Source organism: Rhipicephalus sanguineus, chromosome 9, assembly GCF_013339695.2.
Source record: "Rhipicephalus sanguineus isolate Rsan-2018 chromosome 9, BIME_Rsan_1.4, whole genome shotgun sequence".
Lineage (NCBI taxonomy): Eukaryota > Metazoa > Arthropoda > Arachnida > Ixodida > Ixodidae > Rhipicephalus > Rhipicephalus sanguineus.
Genome location: NC_051184.2, coordinates 17,436,902 through 17,461,770, shown reverse-complemented (window position 1 = coordinate 17,461,770; position 24,869 = coordinate 17,436,902). Strand labels below are relative to the sequence as shown.

At 46.3% G+C, this 24,869-nt stretch overlaps 1 protein-coding gene across 3 annotated transcripts in view; it reads right to left on the bottom strand.

Annotated features, from left to right (window-relative positions):
• Positions 1 to 24,869, bottom strand: part of LOC119404669 (collagen alpha-1(I) chain) — a 134,586-nt gene that overhangs the window by 18,182 nt on the left and 91,535 nt on the right. For 2 of the 3 annotated variants that reach the window (XM_037671265.2, XM_049418961.1), the window contains 8 exons: positions 24,149 to 24,203; positions 21,660 to 21,850; positions 18,238 to 18,592; positions 16,566 to 16,658; positions 11,909 to 12,321; positions 7,074 to 7,352; positions 6,299 to 6,734; positions 522 to 839 (listed from right to left, as the gene is read on the bottom strand). In XM_037671265.2, coding sequence (XP_037527193.1) covers positions 522 to 839; positions 6,299 to 6,734; positions 7,074 to 7,352; positions 11,909 to 12,321; positions 16,566 to 16,658; positions 18,238 to 18,592; positions 21,660 to 21,850; positions 24,149 to 24,203 — 2,140 coding nt within the window. The remainder of the gene's footprint in view (positions 1 to 521; positions 840 to 6,298; positions 6,735 to 7,073; positions 7,353 to 11,908; positions 12,322 to 16,565; positions 16,659 to 18,237; positions 18,593 to 21,659; positions 21,851 to 24,148; positions 24,204 to 24,869) is intronic. The other variant, XM_049418960.1, reaches the window with a different exon arrangement.

The following is a 24,869-nucleotide window of genomic DNA, read 5'->3' as shown; positions in this document are numbered from 1 at the left end:
GTAACTAAACAAACAATTTTTAATCACAGATAAGAAAGGCACGAGTCATCAGCTGTCTGTTGGGAACATCCATGGCATTAGGGCAACTTCTGAGGTACAAAGTCTAATGTGAGTCTAATGTGAGTGAGTTCTGTTAACTCATTCGATTGAAACTATGATGATGATGATCATCATCATCAGCCTGACTACGCCCACTGTAGGGCAAATCAACCCGGTCCTCTGCTTGCTACGGGCCACGTTATCCCTGCAAACTTCTTAATCTCATCTGCCCACCTCACTTTCTGCCTCCCCTTCGCGCCCTTGCCTTCTCTTGGAATCCTGTCTGTTACTCTTAATGACCAGCGGTTACCTTGCCTTGGTGCTACATGATTGAAACTACCGTTGTCATCTAATAACAGTTTTCCCGGGTGATGAAAAACGAATTACATTACCAACAAATGCCATCTGCTGTAAACAATGTCTCATCTGCTGTGTGACAAGGGGATGTGAGCTGTGAAATGAAACTTTCTGCTCTGCATTACCTGCACCAAAGTGTTGCTGCTGCTGCGGTTGCGCCTGCTGCTGCTGCTGCATTTGCGGAGGCACGCTTGCCCCTTCGTGCTGGTGGTCGCCGCAGTGCCCAAACTGGTCGGGGCCCCTGGGGCGGGGGGGTGCCACACCCCCCTGTGGCTGTTGGGGAGCCCCGGTCTGCTGCTGCTGCTGGCCGGGGGGCCCCGTCGCGTTGCCCATGACTTGCTGGTCTGGGAAGAGCAGCTTTTGCATCTTACGAATCATGGCTAGCTGCTCTTCACGGTGCTGCCTCTGCTGGGGCGTCAGGTTTTCGTCGGGCACTTTGACTCCTGCGAGACAAATGCCCACTTGACACTGTTAGTCCAGTGGCCAAGACATTTATATAGCAAAGACAGAGACCTTTTCTCATCTCAAAGTGTGCTGGCCTGCCATGGACAGAGGGAACAGGAGCCCCTAAAAGCGTACCATATAAACTCATGTGAGGGCCGCAGCCTTTTTGCACAATTTTGACAATGTGTCCCTAGGCCAGAACAAATTTTTCACCAACTAAGAAGCTTTCTGTCTGAGAAATTCATATAGATTTCCTGGCGACTTCACACTACAAAATCGGTGGTTGTCGATTTCCCTATCTTGACCCTCCTGCCGCCTTGCGGGATTCTGCAAAACTGATTTGCAGTATAATGTGCAGCCCTTACGTGGTATCACACCCATTGGTCTACTTTTTTTTTCCCAACTAAAAGTGCGAAATCTTCCATTATTCTTCATGTGTGCCCACCACAAAAAAAAAAAAAAAAGTTATCCTTACCATGTCAGTTTTATGCATGTAGCACACTTGGCTATTCAATTTCGTTCTCATTGCCACTGCTGCTTACACTCAGCTTGTTAGCATATTTGCAGACCATGTCACTTTCAGTGCCATCCATGGTATTGGAAATTCCCTTTACTCTAAATCTCCTCCCAATCACTTCCGATGACAGACTGCAGCACACATTAGGAACACATAAACATAAAGCAGCACACATATGAATACCCACCAAATTTGTGCAGTGGGCATGATTTCACTGGCAAATATTTTTCAAAATTTTGGGCTGCTGAGTTTGGGGGGGGTGGACCTCACACAGGTTCAGCCATTTCACGAACTTGTATGGTAACAAGAATTGCAGTTTTCCAATATGCGAAAAAAAAGAAAGGAGGCTAGAAACAAAAGTAACACCACCTCACTCGAGTTTAAGCTGTCCTCTTCCAGCTACTTTATTCTTATACAGCATAGACCGTTTATAACGTAACTCGCCGGAGTCGCGAATATCCGCACTATAAGCGGCACCGCACTATAACCAAAACAACATTTTTGAAAGGTTGCATGTGTGCAAAACATGACCAAGAGGCAGGTGCGCGATTCCGACTATCGAGGCATGCGACTAAAACATAAGTTTGCATCTGCTTACATTTGAAAATGTTGAACGGTTAGCGTCCGCGGACCTGCGGTGCTGACATAACGAACGGGGAAAAAATGCGCCGTCACGGGAAGTCGCTGCGGTAACACACTACGCGTGCGCGATGTCAAAAAAGGTGGCGACCACTAACAACCACTCGAGTGTTCACACGCACGCCCACGTTTTCGTTAAGAATGTAAGTCACCCCTTCTAAATGCAACAACTGCAAAACGTTTCATTGACTCGGCACCAAACCGCAACTTCTGTAGTCCGCGGCCGCCGACATGGCAGCTAGCACTCGTTAGGGCTCACGTGCGCATTGTAACTTGGCATGCCGTCGTGAGAAGCTTGTCCTAGACAACACGGAGATCAGGCGTAGAAGAGATCGCACTCGCGAGCTAAACCGAGGGCATCACGCGTGAAATGAAGTTTCGGTTCGCGGTCGGGAGAACAGCCGCGGCAACTATCCTGAAAAAGTAACAACTTGATGTGGGCTAGCTGGTTCATAATTAGAACAAATAAAGTAACAGCGCGAATGAAACAAGGACGACAAAGGAACGAAGACCACGGGACAAGCGCTGCTTGTTCAAGCTCGTAAAGTCGTTCAAGCTCGTAAGTCCGCCTGATGGTGGCAAATGCGAAAGCTCAATCGCGTCTCCAAGCATTGTTACTTGCGGGGGAATCGCGGTCGCATGCATGATATCTGCGCTCTACGACGAAGCAACTATTTTCCCGACAGAAACAAACAGTGGCAACGCGCTCTTGATGTGGACGCGGGCACCCGTACGTAGCGGGGCGCACGTGTCAAGCAGCCAAAGGGGGCAAAGGCTTCTCCGTCGGCCACGCAACCGCTTCCCCTCCTCACACCACGCACTCGGCCCGGGCTGCTGCCTCCCACCGCCATCGCCTCCCACCGCCATGCGGGCCCGGGCCAGGCCCGGGCTTGAAGCCGCGGGCCTGGGCCGGGCCCGGGCTTGAGGCTGCGGGCCGTGCTGGACTCGGACCCGCTCATTAAAAGGCGTAAGTCGAGCCTTCGAGCACACGCGAACGTTATGCATTGCATGGTCTAAGGTATATTGTGCCAAGCTGAAGTGACACGTGCAAAGAGCTGGCTCTTACTAAAGCTTAGCAATAAAAATAGAAAAACAGTTGGAGTGCTATGTTTTTTCGCCAGTATAGATATAGATTGGCACTGTATATTTTCACTAACATTTCGTCTGCTGGACCAGACTTTGTCAAAGAAACAAGTACATCGTGGTGGGTTTCCTTGTAAACACGCCAGATCACGTATATATACTATATTAACAGCACTAACAATGGGCCAGATCACGACTGTTCCCATGGGAGGAATAAAGGTTTCGGTTTTTTATTCGAGGTTGACACATACGGCACATTTCATTTATATTCCTTGGTGTTACGCGCCAAAACGACGATATGATTACGAGGCACGCCATAGCGGCACCGGATCAATTTCGACCACCTCGAGTTCTGTAACGTGCACCTAAAGATAAGTATATAGACGGGTGCATTTCGCCCCCATCAAATTGCGGCCGCCGTGGCCGCGGGAATCGCACTCGCGTCCTAGGACTTAACAACATAACAACTAAACCGCTGAGCTACCACCGCGGGCAAAGCAACATTTCGATGCATGTACACACCGGATTTTCCGTCTGATCGCCCGCTACAGAGCGCACAGCATCATTAATAATCATCATCAACAACTAATATCCTCTAGCGGGCCCGGGTCGGGCCTGGTCATGAACAAGCGTGGCCTGGCTTAGTTTAGTAATGAACGCCCGGGCCCGGGCCCGGGCTTGGAACCGTGGGCCCGGGCCGGGCTCGGTACGGTCAAGTACGTTCGGGCCCGGGCCAGGCTCGGGCTGGGTTTGGTCATGTACTCCCGGGCCCGGGCCGGGCCCGCGCTTGGAACCACGGGCCCAGGCTGGGCTCGGGCTTCATAAAGCTAGAGTTACTGTATATGCTACCTTTAGGTAGCAGAGTTGCGCGTCTGTTTTCCAACGCCGCTAGCGACCATGCATTGCGGAGAAGCTGACGCTCGGGCCAATTTTTGTATTTCTCGACGCCGCCGCTGCAGCTCACTCAATTAACAGTAGTTATCGACAGCCAATGTTTATCGCCGGCCTTCGACACGCCAGACATGTTTATAGGCGATGCGGTAGGCATGTCGTCTGCAAAAATGGAGTGCGACTTCACCGCATAGCTGTGGTTGCTAGCTGGACCTATGCGCTACTCTGCTACCTAAAGGTAGCATATACAGTGACTCTACATAAAGCAGGCCCGGGCCGGGCCCGGGCCGTAAAATCCGGCCCGTGCAGTGCTCTAGTCTGAGCTGTAGCAAAATTTTCTTTCTTAAATTTCTTCCAGGTATGGATTGCCCTAGTTACTGGGAAGGAAGCGCTGCACCAGCAAGTGTTGGAAGTCGCCTCTATATCATAATCGTGTGTGCATGATAATTTGCTAAACGCATAAATTCTGGCCTGCAAGATGTGAGCACAAAATATAAAAAACAAAGAAAGAAAAAGGAGGAAAGCATTACACTGCTGCGCAGCCCAACTACTGCACAGACCAAAGACACGAGCTACTACACAGTTTGCTCTCGATCACCTTCCACGTGACGTGGAAAGATCAGCAGCCCAGAACAGGCAAGTCACCTTTCCTTCTGAAAGCACGAATTTGGCTATCGGCTGACACAAGCCCCTGCCCACACTGCACTGCACAGAGCAGGTCGGGCAGGGTACTGAATGACAAAACGAGAATAAATACATGTGCCATTTTCATTCTTTCAAGCCTTCTCAGCACAGCACACAAGTTTCCCAATGACAACATGAACTGTGTGCAGCATAACGCGACAGCATGCTGAAAAGTTGAAAGGACCGGAAGAAACAGAAAAACCGGTCGACATTTATCGAACCAGGGATGTCTCAGGCCAGAGTTAAAGGGACCGACAACTGGCCAGAACGGGTGATTAGATCCTGGTGGAAATGAAAAGGCCGTGAATTATAGTGACAGATTCCAGAATACTTTTCGCGATCTGAGTAGAATTTATATTTTTAAATCGCGTTTAAAAGTAACAAAAGCCGGTATGTCGCGCAGCCTAGTGCGAACGCCATGAACCAGACGTATGCAGTCTTAAGCACTTTGTTGTATGGAGTCTAATGCTTTTACACGCTTTTAATGCTTTAATGTATGGAGTCTAATGCTTTTACACGCACCAGAACGAGGGCTGAAAATTTGAATATGTATGTTATTGTCGATTCCCGTTTGTTTCTAAGGTAAAAGAAGTAAAGCATGAGATGCGGCGCTGCTTTCGTGGCTTCCAGCGAAACGGAGGCTGCGGCGCATGCGCGCGGCGTCCGGCGGCGTTTCCCGCGTAGCTCGACTCTCGTCTGCTCTTGTCGTATCGGACTTTTGAAGAGTAGCACGCGAGTTTGCGCTGCTGCTCGCAAAATGCCATCGACTTACTGTTCTGTGGAGGACTGCTACCACTTCATGAACAGCACTGCTGGTGTATCCTACCACTTGTTTCGTTTTCGAAGGCTTAGCTTGGCTTGGCTTGACTAAAATTTGATAAAGCGACCTGTGTACGGGCAAAGTACTTCTATAAGAAGCCCCAGAAAAACGCTATAACTATTGTAAAATAATTTAATAGGCTAGAAAGCAGTAGTCGCGGCACCGCAGGCTTTGCAAACGTAACATTGCCTTTTCATACTTAGGGCATAACTTGTCACCAGTGCTGGCGTATAATCGCTATCGCGCTCACCTCTCACTGTTTGCAGCATGTGATATTAAGACTGCATAATCGCTGCAGATCGAAAAACTCTTATTACAAACGTTTTACGGCGTTCTCCGCATTACCACTCCGTGATTAGAAGCTCTGACCGGTAAGCTTCCCATTGCACTCAAGAAAACGGGTACCACAAAAGTTGGTTGTCCGTCCCTTTAACATTTGGACAAGGGGACTTGTTTTCTTTGAAGACCAGTGTTGGCAAAAACAAGCTAAAGCATCCCATGTCTGCCTGCCGTCTGTTGTGGCAGCTGACAGTGGGCATCACAGGTTGGCAAAATAAGAGGAGCTCACTCGGACACACTCAAGAAATATATTTTGCACTTAGGGCTCACTGAGACTCACCAAAATTTCCATCATCCGGTCTAGCTTGGACTCAGAGCCACTCAAATTTTTCTCAACCAGGCTCACTCAGACTCAGGCTCACCAAAATATTACTCAGCCGGACTCACTCAGACTCAGATCCACGGCTCGAGTATGAGTCTGGATGAGCCTGAGTGAGTTAATTCATGAGAGAGTTTGCCGACCTATAGTAGGCAGTGCTGCTCACCCGCATTCATCTGGGCAGGATTGCCACCACAACCGGGTCCTCCCATGCCAGGGTAGGCCCCTCCGCTTGCCGGGAAGCAGCCGCCATTGGGTGGTCCGCAGCCCTGAGGATGATGGCCCTGCTGAGGTCCTCGGCTGCCGGCCGGTGATGGGCCCCTCTGCGGTGCCATGCCTGCGGGGCCATAGGGGCCTGCTCCCCAAGACTCCTGAGGCTGCCAGCCAGCTCCGCCGGGATGGGTTGGTCCACACGCGTGAGGAGGGCCGCAGAACCCAGGGCCAAATGTCTGCGGCACCTTCATGGCCCCACCCCCACCGGGAGTCGGTCCCATGGGGCCCCCCGGCATCCCCTGGGCACCCCGCTGCTTCATTTGGGCCAGGGTGTTGAGCCAGGCAGCCGGGTTCTGCTTGCTGAACTGCTGGATCTTGAGGGGGTGCTTCTGCAGAGCACACGACAATACGCTGGTTTAGTGGACTGTGTGTAGGATATTGAGTAGGATAAGTACAAACTAGCTTATCCTATTGACGTAGGGCATCAATAACTGCTCCGTATACTGAATGAACAACAAAACCAGTACAGTACTTGCAGTGAGTGAGATGCACAACAGCAGAGGATGAAATGGAAATCCTTGACACCTTGTCCTTCTGCCTGTTTGTCTTTCTGCTGTGCACCTCATTCACTCTGACTAGCATGCGCCAACAATACAATTCACGGCTGATCAATCGGGCTCCCTCAACTTTAAAAAGTATTCGAAGTCCATTCAGAACAGCATATTCACCTCAAGAATACGCTTAGTTCCTGGCTGTGCACAGTGGAATGCAATGATGCTGGGGCATTGTCCGGTCAGCACAGCCTCGGCCGCCTGATTTGCCAGGCCTGTCGTGAAGACGAAGATCTGGCTCTGCTGCTGCATGTACTGTGCTTCCAGACCACCACCACCAACACCTGCACCACCCTGTGGAGGCATGGGGCAGCCTGCTCCACCAGGGGGCATTGATGGCCCCGATGGCGGCCTGTGGAGCCCTGAAGTGCCCATGTTGCCACCAGGGGGCAACACCTGCATACAAGTATATTGGTAACTCATCGAAAACGTCTGTAAAATGAGTGTGTACCACATTTACTCGATTGTAACACAAGTTTTTTAAATAAATTCTTGCTGCTTGAAGTTGACCCTCATTTTACAATCAAATACTAGTACAGTAGAACCCCGCTGATACGTCTTTGAAGGGACCGTAGGAAATAAACGTAAGAGACGGGAAACGTAAGAGCCGAAAAAACAGGAAAAACGGCAAAATATTTAGTGGTACAGAATTTTATTTCAATTCTTACGAGTAGCACGAAAATTGGCGTGCTCAGCCGCGATCTAGTCGATGGATAGAAACGCGGAGCTTAGGAGGGCCTCATCCACAGAAATGTAATCAACGTATGTGATTTTTTTAACACCAACAGCTGTAGGCATGAAAGAACTAAGCACACGCAATCACGACCGGCGCGGCGAGTCCGACCGCGAACCGCACGCACGACCATGCGAGCTCCAACCAGCTCGAACTCCTCCCGCTCTCCGGCAAATAACGATGATGATGAGTCTACGCCAACGCGATGGCAGAAGTGAATGCCAATCTCGAAGGCCTTGCTTTCGCAAGCAATTACGTCACACACGCCATGTTTGTGCAATACAAATCTCAAAGGCTATGCTTTTGTCAATAGTAAATGCCAATCTCGAAGGCCTTGCTTTCGCGAGCAGTTACGTCATAGACGCCATCTTTGCAATTTGAATCTCGAAGGCCATGCTTTTGTTTGCATCAATTGAAAGATTCTGTTGCTTGCGCCTCTCATGCGGCTAATATTACGGTCAAACGAGGCCAAGCTGCGTGAAAATGCACCATGGCGGCTCTCTTTGGTAGTCACTCGGTCGGCTCTGAGCGCACTTCGCGACGTATCATACGAGAACGGTCCGACAGTTACGACGTAACAGCGGGGTTCCCAATACATTGTATCCTATGGGAGCTATGCCGGGACCGGCGGAAAACGACGTAACAGCCGGGAAAACGCAGCAGTGAGGAACGTAACAGCGGGGTTCTACTGTACAAAAGAAAGTCACAGTTTCGCCGCAACGGCGAAGCAATGAATGTGATAGCAATAAATTGGAATGTAACGCGAAGAACGGAAAGCAGCTCGAAATTGCCAGCGCATCGCTCGAGCCCAAAGGACGCACGAAAAGAACGCACACAGGACGAGCGCGAACTAATGCGTCACAGCTCGACACTTGAAGCGCACTGCTCAAACATAAAGCAGGACACATGAAACAAACGAACAGGTACACACAGGACGAGCACGAACTAATTGTCACAGTTGTTACTTATTTCTAGAGCTGTGCGAACAGCAAAATTTTGGGTGCGAAGCGAATTCAAATATTGAAGCGTGAGTGCGAATCGAATCGAATATTTTTCGAATATCTCTCGTATATTTCTAGAATGTTTCTCGGATATTTCGAAGCGAAACTGCAGAAAAAAAAGTTGGAGAGGATTCCTAAGCATATTCTTATGAGATAGCAACATGAAAGCGTTTCTTTTTGCTAGGTTGATGAAGCACTGGCGAGGTGGTGTTTCATAGTTGTCTTATCAAGAATGAGGCAATGTAGAGGACGAATTGTATTTGTGTACATGATTTGGTGCAACCAAAGTGTTGCCAACAACACTTTACACGTGATAGGCAAAGATGCCATGTCCTCAGCCTCTCCTCCTCTTTCAACTTCTGTGGAAGCCCAACTGATGTGGTGGACAAGGGTGTGCTCCCTTCAAGTCCGGAGTTCCAAATCTGTCTCGTAGACGTCGATATATAAGAACATCTGAAATTTCGGATGCTAAAAAGCTTCGGCTTCCAATTTTTCGGACTTCCTGCCCAAACTCCAGGTCCAAAACAGCATTAATAAAGCCCCCAACTCTGCCACATCTTTCATCTCCATGTTGGAACCAGCATTTTTTTGAGTCAATACATCTGCGACCGTAGCGGAGCTTGAAAGGCAGCTTTGCCGCAATACCGGGGTGTGGTGAGGTGAAGCATATTGAAAATCTAGAGACCACTTTCAATCCGATGGACTGTCTCTTGGCTAAGCTCGACTGTAACGGAGCTTGAAAGGCAGCTTTGCCACAATACGGGGGTGTGATGAGGTGAAGCATATTGAAAATCTAGGGACCACTTTCAATGGGACGTTGAGTCGAGTCGAGTCGAAAAAACTTTATTGCAAGGGAATTCAGGACCTCCCAGGCCCCCTACTGTCTCTTAGCTAAGTTCGACCGTAATGGAGCTTGAAAGGCAGCTTTGCCGCAATACGAGTGTAATGAGGTGAAGCATACTAAAAACCTGAAGGGGTCACTTTCAATTGGATGTTGACTGTATTTGTCTTTGGGAAGTTCGAATAGTTCGAATAGTAAAATTCCAGTGCGAATCGAATCGAATAGCAAACACTATAAGAAAAATATTCGAAATTTCAAATATTCGCACACCCCTACTTATTTCTGTTTGAACAGCGCGCTCCTTTCGCAAATGAGGCCGCTGCAGCGAGCGAAGTGACCTTCGTACGCTCTGTGACTTCAGCGCGGACATCGCGGGGAAAGCACAAGAAGACACACAACCCCCCACTCCACCCCCCCCTCCCCGGCCGCCCCCTTCTTTCCTCGAGATAAGCGCACAAAGGCAACCACGCCCTCTAGGGCGTGGTTGCCTTTGTGCGCTTACTGAAGAGAAGATGAGCAAGTTCGTCTCACTCTATGTGTACATGGTAATCGTTGAAGTCCCGCGCTTGCATTGGTGTTGGGGTCGACGACACGTATTTCCAGGCCTTCGTCTACCCTCAGTGACGCCACGGAAAAGGTTCAAGGCTTCCTGAGTGCCTCTGATCTGAAGAAGACGACCGTCGCATCCCACGAGAATCTTCACCACGTGTCTTCTCTATTGCAACACATGAACTATTTTTCTACGCTATCTTTTAACCCCGTCGGAACCTTTCAGTGAATGAGAAAATGGTGAAATGTGAAGGTCGGTATGGTATTCGGCAGTATATAAGCGAGAAAGAGGTCAAATGAGAGTACAATTATGGTTTTTTACAGATTTGGAACAGGCTACACTGTTCATTTCAACACATACACAGGAAAATTGAAAAATACCAGAACTGAAAACTATGCTAGGAAAGCTGAACAGAAAAAAATTTTTTTTTTCCCGAAACATGCGCAGCCAGCCTTTGTTTCACCGCGTCGAGAACCTTCATCGCGCGGTGGCATGATAGGCACTAGTGCCTATATTCTTGTATTTATGTAAATAATCTTTGCACTTACAGAGCTTATATTTCCACTATTATTCTACGAGGGCTTTGCATTCAAAACGTATATTTCAATTTTTTTTAATGTTTAAGCTTTGCTGAGTAGCATTGATGTTTTTATGAATCTTTCTTTCTGCATTTTTCTTTGATAATTTTTTTATTTTATTAGATATAAAACCGTTGTTTGAAATTAATACTGTTGGAAAGACCAATTTTTCCTCTATCATTTGATACCCTACACTTTAGCATCAATTACAATTCTTTGGCAGGGGAAAAATATTTCCTAGACTAGCCAAAAACAACCGATTTTTCCGCGGTCACGAAAGTGTTAAACAGGTACGTGCCACAGAAATTGGTAGGTGGTACTACTGGAATAGCCACCTAGGTGTAGCCCCGGCCGAGCCTAGCTAATACGAAGTTCAACCTAACCACACCAAGTATGACCTCGATATAGCCAAGTTCAACCTAGCCACACCAAGCTTAACCTCGATATAGTCAAGTTCTACAGAGTTCAACCTGGCTACAACCAAGTTCTGCCTAGCTACAATTATAATAAGCAGCCGGTAGATCTATGAGAGGTGCGAACGCTTGGTTCCAGCACGAGGTTCTGTCTCTGGAGCTTGGACATCCGTGTCGCGTCTGTGACTGTCTGTGGTTTAACTCGAACCTCTATGCGCTGAGAATCAACGTAGAAACAACCTAGCATCACCTCGCTAAAGCCCAGCAACGACCTAGAAGCAACCAGATTAGTCTTCCGATTCCATCCAGTTTCGCTGTTGCACTCTTTTATCTTTCGCAAATTCCTGCGTGTTTTCCTGTTATTTTTCTCTTTATGATTCCTTATCAGCTGTCCATAGGAAGGAGAAAAATGTCTCACCAAAACAAATAATTTTTCTGGACACACTTCCGTTACAGCAACAATCTTGTGACCGTAACCAGATAGGAAAGGTACACGAGCTACAGACTGCCTCGAAATTCGGGGTGGCAGCTCGACAACTTCCTAAGGGTCCACAATTTCTTTCTCAGTGTGGCCACGGCACAAGACCTATGTCTTCAACCGAGGCATGCTTTTCGCTAACCATGCACTAATCGCAACACCTTTCTCTTTTTGCCAGGTCAGCAAAGTATTGTCTGTTCATCATGATGTAACTTATGTGATTGACGTTACCAGCAAAGCTACGGTAAAGTATTGACCTTCAGCCTCGACAGCTTTCATCGCACTCATGACATTACGCATGCAATGGACCGAGTCCTTTGTGTCTTAACCTCTGAAAAAGAATGCTGCCAACACTAACCTGAGGTCCCCCCATGCCCGGTCCTCCCATGGGGCTTGGTCCTCCAACGGCCATGTTTCCCCCTGCCATGTGTGCCGTACCCGTGAGCGGATTGCACGGTCCGACTCCTGGGTGTGGCTGTGGATGCTGCTGGTGAGGCGGTACCATGTGCGAGGGCATGCCACCGTGGGAGAGCTGTGGTGCACCGCTTCCCATGGTGAGAGTGCCGCCTGCATGGTGGTGCGGGTGTGGAGGTAACTGCTGCTGTGGAACCCCCATGGGTTGCTGCTGTTGCTGCTGCTGGTGCTGATGCTGCTGTTGCTGCTGATGCTGCTGATGATGCTGCTGATGCTGCTGCTGCGTTGACATTGAAGGCAGCATGGGGCCAGCTGCTGCTGCTGCTGCTGCTGCTGCTGCTGCTGCAGCATCGGAGGCTGTGGGACACAAGAGAAAATGTGGTGCTGCTAACAATGTGCAACTTAAGAAAGGCTGCGTTCTTGCATACTACTATACTCTGTTACAACCTAAGAGAAAATGTCAGATCCTCCTACAGCCATCGCTGTTGCTCCCACAGAGAATTTGCATATGTGCTCCGTCCAATAGCATTTGCTTATTTTCGCGACACCAAGCACTACTGGAGTGCATCAAAATAGCTGACTTTCCCATAAAGACCCACGTCTGAGTCGCTGGTTTTAGGTCATAAACTCGAGAAAGTCCTGGTAAATTTCACCAGGGATTCTGACATCACTGCTTAGCCAAAGGTAATGTTTTAGGTAGTAACGCCAAACCTTTCACTCTTTATGTGCGTAGTATTTACGTCAGCCGAGAAAAAGTACTTACAGTTTGAGCGGAAATAAGCTAGCATGACTGTCTTTTACAGGTTAAGGACAAGCTCGCTGCAGTTCTGAGTGGAGCTGCCATTCTTTCTCAGGATGTAACCGAGTATAACACAAACAATCTTTTGTCCAGAGCAGACTTTACTTCTCTGCTGTCGGCTATATCATGGAGACAGGAATCATTTACTGAGCGGTCCTTTTGTTAATACAACTGAAACCCACAATTAGAAAATTTACGGGGAAAACAAAAAGAATTCGCTATTGCACACATTTCATGGTCTTAGAATTAGACAGCACCGACAGGAAATGTGCTGAAAACTGAAAGGTTAGTGCCAAAATCATGTTAGCCTGCTTTGGCGAGCTTTGCTTGAGGCTACCCAGAGCAGCATTGATGACAGCAGCATTGATGACAGCCCCATGCATCGGTCAGTGACCATGGCACTGGCATGGAGGGGTAGACATGATCACTTTTGGAGATACGATTACAGTAATACCTCATTAACTCGAACTCACATATCTCGAAAAATCAGCTAAGTCGAAATTTTCTGCGGTACCAAACGATTTCCCATAGGTGCAATGTATTTGTTGCCCTTTATCTCAAAGTATTTCAGTGCCCACTTTCAGTTATCTCGAAATCTTGACTGAGTGTGGAACAAAAACTTCGCCGCCAAACCATTTCACAATATACTAGCGGCAAAATGTCATACATTTCACAAGGTTCGCACGAGGCTGCTGCGCTTACGACGAAGTGGACACTGTGCCTGAAAGCGAAGTCGGAACCTAGCGGCATAATAACTTTGTCAAGCAACCCTGTATCACGTCATGTGACGCTATAGACATGCACAGAGGCAGGCCCTGCAAAATAGCACGGTTCGTACATGTCGTTTTGTTTGTCGTGACAGATGCAATTTCAGCATTTCATTTACGCAAGGCACGTCGCGCGGACTTTTTCGTCGGCCATGCGATGTGGTGACGATAACGCCGCCAAAGCAAAGCAAGTCACTGATGCTGCAAGGAAAGTAGCCCTAATCAAAGAAGTGGATTCGAAGCTCGAAGTTTCTGGACGTCAAAACGGCGCTGATTGTGTGGTTCCATCGTGCGAGAGGAGCCCTTTCCAGTCACAACATTGACAGAGAAGGCTGATTCACTGGACTTAACAGTGGGCCACACTGATCTCGCATGCAACATCGGCTGGTTTGACCATTTTCTGAAGCGAAACGACGTGGCGTCACACACTGTGATCGCGGAGTGTCGACGCAGCTACTCAAGGGGTGACGACATCAGCCGAAACAAGAAACATGCTTCGCTTGATGGGAAATAAAGTTGAGTGCAGCGGCACGGACGATTGCCACGTGCAACGTGTTAAGCAACTCGAGAAAGCTTTGATAGGTGCAAGTGTTACTGAGAGGCACACCAGCCTTAATCGGTCTTTCTGCACTAAATAAAAAGGCATTGCCGAAAACCACAGCTGGTTGATAGCGCTGGTATGTCATTATTTTTCTTTAAAACCCTTACAAAAAGCCAGTTAGGAGCTCCTGTTAAGAAACTGGTCAGTCGTGATAACATTTTTAGAGAGAACTTGACTCCTTAATAGAATTTGCGCAGCTTTGCTTGTCTTGAAAATCGATTTGTCTCAAAATCTTTTCTGGCTTTTACTACTTCGAGTTAACGAGGTATTACTGTACATTCGTAATATTTCGCATAACATGGCACCACTGTGTTGGCATGTTATATTGACGATGGTCTGAATTGCCGCTTTCAAGACATTCTGCACCATTCATGGACACAGTGCATCATCCGTTGTGAAGGAGAACTATAGTTTTCTTCTTTATGTAGTTTTTTTTTTCCTACGCAGCCTTGATTTTAAATGCACTCCAAAGTAGCACGATCATCTAAGTAGAAAGCGAACATGGCTGCCACCGGATGCGGTGCGTGCACGCACTTCAGAAGATTGCAGATATCAGCATTCCGGTGTGTTTGAGGCTGATTTTATTGACTTAACGAGCAGCACTGAGTTTGAGGATGCTGCCTATTCGTTTCACTTTGACTCTGAGAGCAATAATACCGGCAAGGAACACTGGTCGGCTTCGCTTTCTGCTTCGGGTCGTCTCAGTTCACATTTCAACACACGCCTACCAGGATGGAAACTTATAGAAACTTTAAGAAATGCAAGTGCAACTAGAAAACCAAGCATAAAACCAGAGTTTACTGCAAGACATGCGACGTCATGGTGTTGTTTACACCGAGGAACTGCTTTGCCACATGACATGCCCAACTGTAATACTTACAGTAAGATTTTTGTCAGAGAAGTCTTGTTCAATGAAAAAGTTTGAATTTTTTAGAGATGGTGCCTATTAGATGGTACCATATTTTGTGTACCTCATAATTTCTGTTATATTTTTTTCTTAGTAGATTGAAGCATGTCTTTACAAACCCTGTTCAATTTTGTCCTGCAATCTTGAATTTGGCAATTTATATCGCCCGCATAACACACATCTTGTTAGTGAAACTTCTATGCGTAAAAAGTTCATTCATTCTACTTTTCTTTGATGTATTACATAAAATATTTGGTGCAGTGGTTCCTTCAGCAAAAAAGATCTAGTGTAACCTACACCTATTTTCGCTGTTGTACGGAAAGAGTTAAGTGATCTTGGTCGGCAAGAAAAACGACATCGCCATTTTTTCCGAACATCATAAAGCTCTCTCCATGACCTTAAAGTAAGAAGAACCGATTCTCAACACTGTGAAGAATAAGGTGAACTCCCAGCATCAGAAATTAAAACTAACAGGTGCTTTTACAAAAAATGAATTCTTTTTTTTTTGATGAGTGTACTGCTGCAAAAACTGCAAGTAGATGCCTGGTTTCTTGCAGCTGCTCGCAGTTACCTGCCGCATCGCTTACATACTTTATCGAAGTGCGGCTGTTCTGTGGTAAAACTGATTTTAAGAGTTTATTCTTATAAACTTATGCATAGCAACAATTGAAATTCACAATGCAACACCAGGTCTTGCTCGACCCTCCTGTCATAATGCACACACAATGCCACAAAAAAAAAAAAAAAAAATGTGGCTACTGTGACGAAAAGTGCCGTAATTCAGGTTGTCGCACACAATGTCATAAAGCATAAAAAATGTGGCTACCATTAAGAAAAATGCCGTAACTCAGCTTGTCGCCTCACTTTCATGCACTTTTAGACCGAATATATTTTGTCTCTGTGATGTGCAAATGTTTCTGGTGTTGCCCGTTCATCGGACTGAGTGAAGGGAAAGTGGTTCAGTTCGCTGAACATGATAACATAAGCGGTGCACAACCTGAAGAACACCCAATGCTTTGATGGCAAGCCACAGCAATAGGACAACTATGATAGCTTTGTTAGATTGCTATCTTCATTTCCATATTGCATTGAATCTCAGCTCTTCCGAATTTACACACTGCACATGGCCGCTGTGAAAAGGACTTCACCAAAGCGGCCTATGAAGTTGCGGCTGCCGGAAGTCAAGATAAATAAATTGATCTTTTTTTTACTTAAAAAATTAGCTTTCCTTTCGCAGCACTCAATTATTCGAACATTTTTATGGTACCTTTCATGAAATCTATTGGCCATTGTACTTTGCATACAAGGTCAAATTTCAATACAACGAAGGAAATTTGTGATTTTACTGGTTTCATTATGTCAAGGTTCACCTGTCGTACACTCAAAGTATTATTACGGCACAGAAACGTTCCTATGAGCTCAATATGTAATGCGATTATTATCACAATCATTAAGCTCCATTACAAGAGGTTTACTACAACATCATTACAGACTCAATAGTAACAAAGATAAATGTGAAAGACTCACAGGTGGGCACGCCCAAGGCTCCTGGATTATCCTTATTGCCTGCGACCATTCCATCACCCGGGTTATCACCCAGCATGGACATTGGTGGTCCACCTGCAATGGGCATAGCAGACAATGTACGACCCACCAGAAGAAAGAGTAAACATGGTGCAAGCAGAGAGAACCAGGCCACCTATCACAATAACTATGTCAGTAGGTGTCAACCCCTGCAAAAATTCAGCATGGCCAGCATTTCCTGATGGGCCCCAAGCACACAAGATACGTGAGTTCATCCGTAAGTCATAGGATTGGGCACAGGGATAATTGTGAGACTGTGACAGGTTGGGTATGCATGTCTTAAAATGAGTAGCGCATAAAAAACAGGGGCAAAAGAAAGCATAAAACTTCAAAGTATGCTCATAAAACTTCAAAGCACGTTTATTTGGGAACACACATGAATATATACTAACTCAAATAACAAATGTGATTGAGTAGAACTTGTTCTTGGCCTAGCTGACATGTGTTTGAAAGCATACTTGCCGCTAAAAGGATGCGCACAGCCCGTGTCGACCTTCTCATCTTCTTCTGTCTGCATCCTTTTAGTGGCAAATGTGCTTTCAAATCACAAAGATCTCACGCATCACGCTCATACAATGACACCACTAAAAAACCCTTTACACTATCAAGGAAAAAACAGTGGCACAACTAAGCAAATAATCCTGCATGCTTCACCAGCAATGATGCCCAAAGGTGCAATATTGGAAAAGATGATACAATAAAGCTTTCTGATTGATATGTGCTTGTCGGTTGCTATCAATGATGTGTGATTCCGTGGCTAACTCACTTCCTGTTTTTTGTAATTTATTTCTGCTTTGCAATGTCCCTGTGCTATACATTTTATTTATTCTATGCATAAAATAGTCGCTACTTTAAAAGAATTTATTTTCTATCCTTCAGCTTAGTCTACCAGTAAATGGAACTCTGTATAAACAGAACCCTTTTCCCTGGTCTCTTGAGGTTATGTTTAGAATCCACTATACATGTTGAAGGGACCCAAGTTCTCCACAGAAACAGCCTAGTGGAAAGAATTTCATAGGGGCTGTGAGGAGATTTCTGGTTGGGTGGGGGAACATAGTGACCTGCAGAGCTCAGAGTAATCTCTCCTGCACTCTAGGTAGTGACCGCCATAGAGTTTCCTATAATACTAGAGGGAACTCTGGCGCTAGTGTCTATGGGAGCTGCAACGCATGGCGCTTCAGCCAGCATGGGAATGATGGGTAGTACACGGATTTGTCGAAACTTCGTTCTTTTGGCTCCGTTTGGCTCCGCGTCGCCTGCATCCGCTTTGTCGCAAAACGAAGTTCAGCAAAAGTCGGCAGTTCCGCTTCACCACTGTAACTTTTTTAGGCTCGCCAATTCAAATCTGGTCACGAAGTTCACGACGGTCTATTCTTTTATCTGAGACGAACGACAACACAGCAATAAACAAAGCCACAAGTGCGTTTGAAGCCGTAAGCACGAAGATTAGGCAAATCCGTGTACTACCCATCATTCCCATGGTGGCTGAACGATCGCAGCGCCAGAGTCCCCTCTAGTTAATTTTAGAAAACTCTATGGTGACCGCTGAGAGACGATACGTTCCGAACCTAATCACTGAAATAAGTGCAACAGACGGGGGCGCAGAGACACTTACTGTCAGGCAAGGGTGGACCAGTCACAGGTGGAAGGCTTCCACCCCCGTTGACAAGAACTCCGCCAGACGCGGCAACGTCTGCGGCAGAAACTGGCGTGCCTGGAGCGCGACCAACGTTTCCAGCTCCGGCGGCTTCCGCCGGACAGGTGGGCGCTGCTTCCTTGGCTGGCGCTGCCTTGGGCCCACACTCGTCGGCCGCTGCTGCGGGCTGAGGCTCAGTGGCGGCCTTGTCCACTGAGGGGGCCCCGTTGCACTTCATGTCGGAACCCGGCCGAGGAAGGAGAACCTCGTGTTGCTCCCGCTCGAGAAGCCAACGGTTCTCTGTTTCCAGGTCACGCTCTTCACACTTCAATGCCTGCATGCGTACAAGCACCCAATGAAATTTGGAACTGAAGTAAAGTGGCATACTGGGCGAGCTGGTATAGGTTCATGTCGAGATGTAGCGCAAAGAAAACTGGACACAGAGGCGAAGACACGGGACAGGTGCTGAAATATGACAAAGAAAAGAGCCCATCGTAGTTGAGATGAACTAAAGTGAAGTGGCGCACTAGGCGAGCTGGTATCAGTTCATGTTGAAACGTAGCACGAAGAAAATTGGACGCAGAGAAGACACGGGACAGTGCCTGTCCCATGTCTGCTTCTCCGCATCCAGTTTTCTTCGTAGGAGAAATTTTTAATACAGTGCACTCTCAGTAAATAGAAGTCCGTTAAGCAGAACAACAGACTTTTAACTTCTGTGCAATCGATGAGCTGGACTTGTCAACACCTTTCTGGTAAAAGCAGCCGAGCACAACCTTGGCTCGTCGGCAGCACCTTAACTTTTCTCACACTACCACGGACCAGCTGGATTTTCCTCCCATGTTATCCCTTACACTGGTAGACAGGAGCACCCATCCCGTTGGGCAACAAAAGCATCAGTGAGTAAGTTGGCACAGAGGAATGAAAACATGTTGGCAAGAAAACCCACAGTAAAAAAAAATTTGGCAGTGTCTTAACCGATTGTTGGCTGTTTTCTTTCTTTTTTGTTCTTTTTTTTGTGTGTGTGTGTGGAGGGGGGGGGGGGGCATGACAGTGTAGCACCAAAGAAGTTAAGTGGTTGGTTTTTAAAGGGACACTAAAGAGCAAAACGATTTTTCTCGCATTAGTAAAGTAGTCTTCCACGATACCGAAAGTGAAAAGACGCTTAATAAGCGAGAAAACCCGCAAAAAGAAAATACAGGTGGCGACGCCACCTTGGAATTCTCGCACCATTTGTCGTGACGTCACATATTTTTGACGGCGCCGGCTTGGGCCTACATAGTTCCTAATCGGTTAAATCGAAGTACATTGTCCTCTGAGGGGGCCAGAAACTTGACATAACGAGCTTGTGGAAATTTCGTCGAGCCAGTGGCGCCAAAATACGTTAAATGCTCTTTGAAGTTTTTTACGTCACGAATTACAAAGTTCGGCGCGAAATTTAAAAATGAAGCTTTGAACTTGGTTTTCTCCTCTAATAATAAACCTATGGTGGTGAAATAAACTACACAAGAGTTCTCCGACCACACTTTATCAATCTAAACCAATTCATTGTTTCTCTTTAGTGTCTCTTTAACAGCAAAGCTGTTTAAACTAGCTGTAAGTTGTATGCTGTATCACGATTCATAAACGGGTGTGTGCCACAGAAATTGGGTAAGTCCCACTACTCACCGCTGGTCCCCTAAAAATGAAGAAGACAACAGTTAGCCCGAAAAATTGGTATGTGCCACAGAAATTCGGTAAATCCCACTACTCACCACTGGTCCACTAAACAGCAAGAAAGCCCAACACTAGGGAATGGGGAAGGAAACAGTGGCTGCAAGAGGACCCCGAAGTGATGAAAGGCCTACACCAATGACGACCTGCCCGTAGATCTACGTGAGGTACGAACGCTCGGTTTCAGCGCGAGTTTCTGTCTCTGGAATAATATAGAAACTTGAGCGAGCTGGTACATCTTCATCATGCGTAAAGTGCAGCGCGCACGGGAAACAACGGACGAAAGAGAAGAAGCAAACAGGACTAGCGCTGACTCTCAAGTGAAATTTTATTGGAAAGGAAACAATATAAATATCTGGAATTATGACAACACTGAAAACAAAATTCAAACTTTAAATCATTGATAGCAGACTATCGGTGGGAATAGGCCCAGAGAGAGAAGTGGTAACCAGAACACGTTTTTCCGGTCCCTTAAGGTTCTGTTTATTGAGATATTACTTTATTTCTGACATTTTCAGCATAAGTGGTATGTACCTCAGATAAATGAAATCATGGTAGTTTCCAAACATGCAGCTGACTTGCATCATTCCAAGTTCCTTTAGCTGCATGTTTACCTGAAATTAAACAATAGGTGGTCCAAAACAATATGATAGTTCCATATACCAACAGGTATAAATAAAAACAATATGCAAGACAGAGCCACTGGCCAAGTTTGTTTTCCATGGCAGATAGTTCTCAGAAACCTAAGTGAGAATATCAGAGCAGTAATTGCTTCAATCATTCCAACAATGCTGGCTTTAGGCTTTGAACAGGTCACACAACAGTCCAGTCCCCCACATTTGTGACATTTACGTCAAACATTCCATTATAATTTGAGTCCATAAAGTTGACTGAATTGTACATTGCTTCCCCCTATCATACATACCACAAAGCTGATGTAAAGGTTAGCTCGAGCTTACTTCCATGCAACATCTTTTTCGTCTTGGGTGGTGGACTGTCTTTGCTTCTGTTATTGAACTATGCTTCAACACACCACGCTTTATTTCTTATGACAAGCCTACGTGTTTTGTCTTTTGGTAAACTGCAGCATGTGTGTTTGTCAATACTGTGTTGATAACCATCAATGCCTCCAGGTTATGCCTAGGGGTTATGCCAAGCTGCCTAGAGAAGCTTTTATCCCTGAAAGCCTTGCCCTTTCTTCGCTAGAGAAACAAAGTTGACTTTCACAACACTGACCCTTTCCTCCAAAGATGCAGCACTCCTGTATGACTATCAAAAACACGACTGCTACTTCAAACACTCTCAAGATTTAAAAAATTACAACAAGACTGACTACTGTCAATTGTCATTATCAATGTGAATAACACAACGGCAATTCAATGACACACTGACAGCGTTATGAAAACACGCCCAACGCCTCAATGCCCTGGCTTGAACTAAGAAAAATCTTGAGGAAACCATCGGTGTTGTGGAAAAACATCGAAAACATCACTGAAACATTCTTACGATCTTTGTGTTTAATTGGTGTACATGCATGCTGCTCTGATGGGCACAGGCATGTGCGCATGTGGACGAATGAGAAGGTGAATGGAGTGACGTCACATCAGAAGACTGATCATTCACCTATTTGGAATACGTTGTGATAATCAAGAAAATGCTATTGCCATTAAACAGCAGGTGTTTCCACGCACCTGTGCCTGGGCCTGGACAATGGGGAAGAGGTGCGATGAGAGGAAGGTGTGCAACTGTTTCTCCCGCGGGTTGGAGGACTTGCGGAACTGCTTGAGGAAGCCCTGCCAGTCCGACACTGTCAGGCAGACACAGTCCCACTCCCGGCTGCGTTGGGGCTTCTTGGGGCACAGTTCACGATACAGGCGCAGGTCTGCAAGAGCGAAAAGGTCTCATGGACAGGCACTATGTGGTAAACTACCCACACAAATGGGTCACAAAGACAGCCACTGCATATCGAGCCAGGTATGGTTCCACAAGCTTTCGCTAATTGAAAATAGGATTACTAAGAAGGGTACTGGTTTGGGCGAGTTGGCAGCGATTCGCGATAAAGGTTATTCACACTGAAGGAGTCCTGAACCAAACCTAGGGCTCCTCACTAAAGGCCCATTTGGATGTGTTGGACGCCTTCCAGAAATACAGAGTCAAACGAATTTTCTAACAGATGTAGTAGGAACGGAGACGTTGCTACCACTATATTTCCCTTTCACATTCTCTCTCAATGCCCTCCATCATGACAGAGTGAAGCACTGGTGGAGCGGTGCCGCTGAAGGTATTTCCATATGTCTGAGGCCAGAAGTGAAGCCCGCTGTGACTGCAATCAGTGAGAGTACATGGCACATTCTGCTGATGTTTTCCACTTTGACTGCTATTAACCCTCAGCTCGTCAGGAGAAATTGTCACTTTTTTGCTTGGGTTCCGCGATTGCCGCTTTCGCTGAATGAGAGTCTGCACACTAAACAACTAAATGCACGCCTTGCATCTCCCGCACGTATAAACGAACATGGCACAGTGCCGTGCTTCGAACACTACCACAAGGATGGTAGCCTCATCTTTGTATTGAAATATCGAGGAATAGTACATTTTGTCCATGCATAGTCAAATGCAGGGGCGTAGCCAGAAATTTTTTTAGGGGGGAGGGGGGTTCAACCATACTATATGTTTGTTCGTGCGTCCATTTGTATTTGTGCGTGTATGTATGCGCAAGCAAAACTGAAAAATTTCGGGGGGGGGGGGGGGTCGAACACCCCCCTCCCCTTGCCTACGCCCCTGGTCAAATGGAACCCATACTTTCTGGATTTGCAAAAATTTCTTTCGGAATACCCATCAAATGCCCCAGGTGTGAGGTATTACCAGGCCCGCAGCCAGGGAGGGGGGAGGGGGCATAGACTCCCCCCCCCCCTGAAAAATTTAATGGTTACAGGCCTGGGCATTACATGACGATGCGAAATATGATGAATAAAGCATTTTCATAAGCCGTAAAACGTTTTTGCAAGTTTTTTTGTGTTTTGAACATGTTACTGAAGCATTTCACATCATAAAAATATTTGCGAATTTGGAACAATTTTTCGTAATTTAATCGGCACTTAAGGGGTTAATTCAAAGGACTGCAATCTACTATCAAACAAGGCGTATGCCCAAAATACCAAACTTCAAATCAACTTTATTATTGCTAGGCAGTGCTTAATCCTTTGCTGAATTTAGAGCACATCAAAAATGACTCGAGGCTCTTATTTTATTCTTAAAGGGACTGACAACCAATTTTCATGGTACCTGTTTTCTTTAGCGTAGTGGAAAGCTTAGCAGTCAGACTGTCGAACCATGGTATGGTAACGCGGAAAACGCTGTCAAACATTTATGATCAAGTGTTTTGATCTGCAGTGATTATGGAGTTGTATACACGCAACGCACGCTGGAAACAGTGGGAGGCGAGCGCGAGAGCGTTTCGTGTTCGTGCGCAGTGGTTTGCTGCACATTCGCTACGGCTCGACATGTTCCACAAGTCGCCATGAAGGCAGTGCCGCTTCTCAATGTGCCACTTTTTTTACCTTGTAGGCAGCACAGAATTGAGCGGGGATGGATAATAATATATATACGCTAAGTTTGAGCGCTAAATATGGTGCGCATGAAAGCATCTATCTATATTACATACGTACACCAAAGTGAACGACTCCATAATCCAGCTTCAAGGCTCTTTCGCTAGGCTGCGCGACATACCAGTTTATTGAGACTTTTAAATGCGATTTAAAAATATAAATCCTACCCTGCTCGCGAGAAGGATGCTTGAACCTGTCACTATAATCCGCCTTTTTCATTTTCCTGTGCTGCCCTCTGCCGTTATGGTCGGGGTTTGGTAGGGGCCGGGACAACCGGCATTGCCAGAAGCAAAGCCTCCAAGACGATGAGACGTTTCGCAACTTTTCCTCTAGGGGAGAGCGCATGCGCGGGGGAATCGTGAGAAAGGTGAATTCAACATCTTTTCATTTCCACCAGGATCTAATCACACATTCTGGCCTGTTGTCAGTCCCTTTAAAGCCTTGCAAAGCAATTATAATGCAGAAAGCATATGGAAAACTATATTATGAAACTGCACTTATGTACAAAATGACAAAATGAGCCACAATATTCTCTCCGTACATTTTTTTTACTGAAAAAAAAGTGACAAACTCACCTTCCAAATACCAGTAAACATTGTCAAGAGCGTCTTGACCTACACGAATGCCACGCTGGGGAAAAAAAGAAAAAAGAGGGAGACACAAGGTAATTTAATGCATGCCCCACAAAATGATTTTCAGGATGTAATAGGTGCAACTGGGTGAACGTACACTACACATTTAGGTGGCAACATTATGAGCATACAGTAAAACTGACTGGTGGGTTAGTTGGTACTGCATATCTTTAGGCTTAGTGCAAAGAAACACGAGGACACAAAAGAAGGCACGAGTACACAGTGCTACTAACAACTGAACATGTTTCTTTGGGCTAAACCTAAAGATATGGCACACAGGCCATCAAAAACCAAGAGCTGAAAAAAATTCACATATTCTCCCAGTAACTTATCTTTTGCTGTTTTACGTGTAGTGGAAGTAATTAACTCACCAGCAAATAAAATACCTATGTTCAGTCACTGTGCGCTGGTTTAAAGTTGAACCACCATATATGTGATTTGCCACCACAAAATGAAACCAGTATGTTATCAAGGTACAAGCTACACACACTCAAGCCCTGACTACAAATATGGAAAAACACAATATGTTTCTGGTATCTCTGTAGTGTGGCCCTGAATAGTATATATTCGCATGCTATGCATGTTTGTAGCTCTGTGCCGATCTCGTGTCTTTACTGCACTAATAGTATAGGCGATAAATTACAACTTCGTAGCCACAACAAGC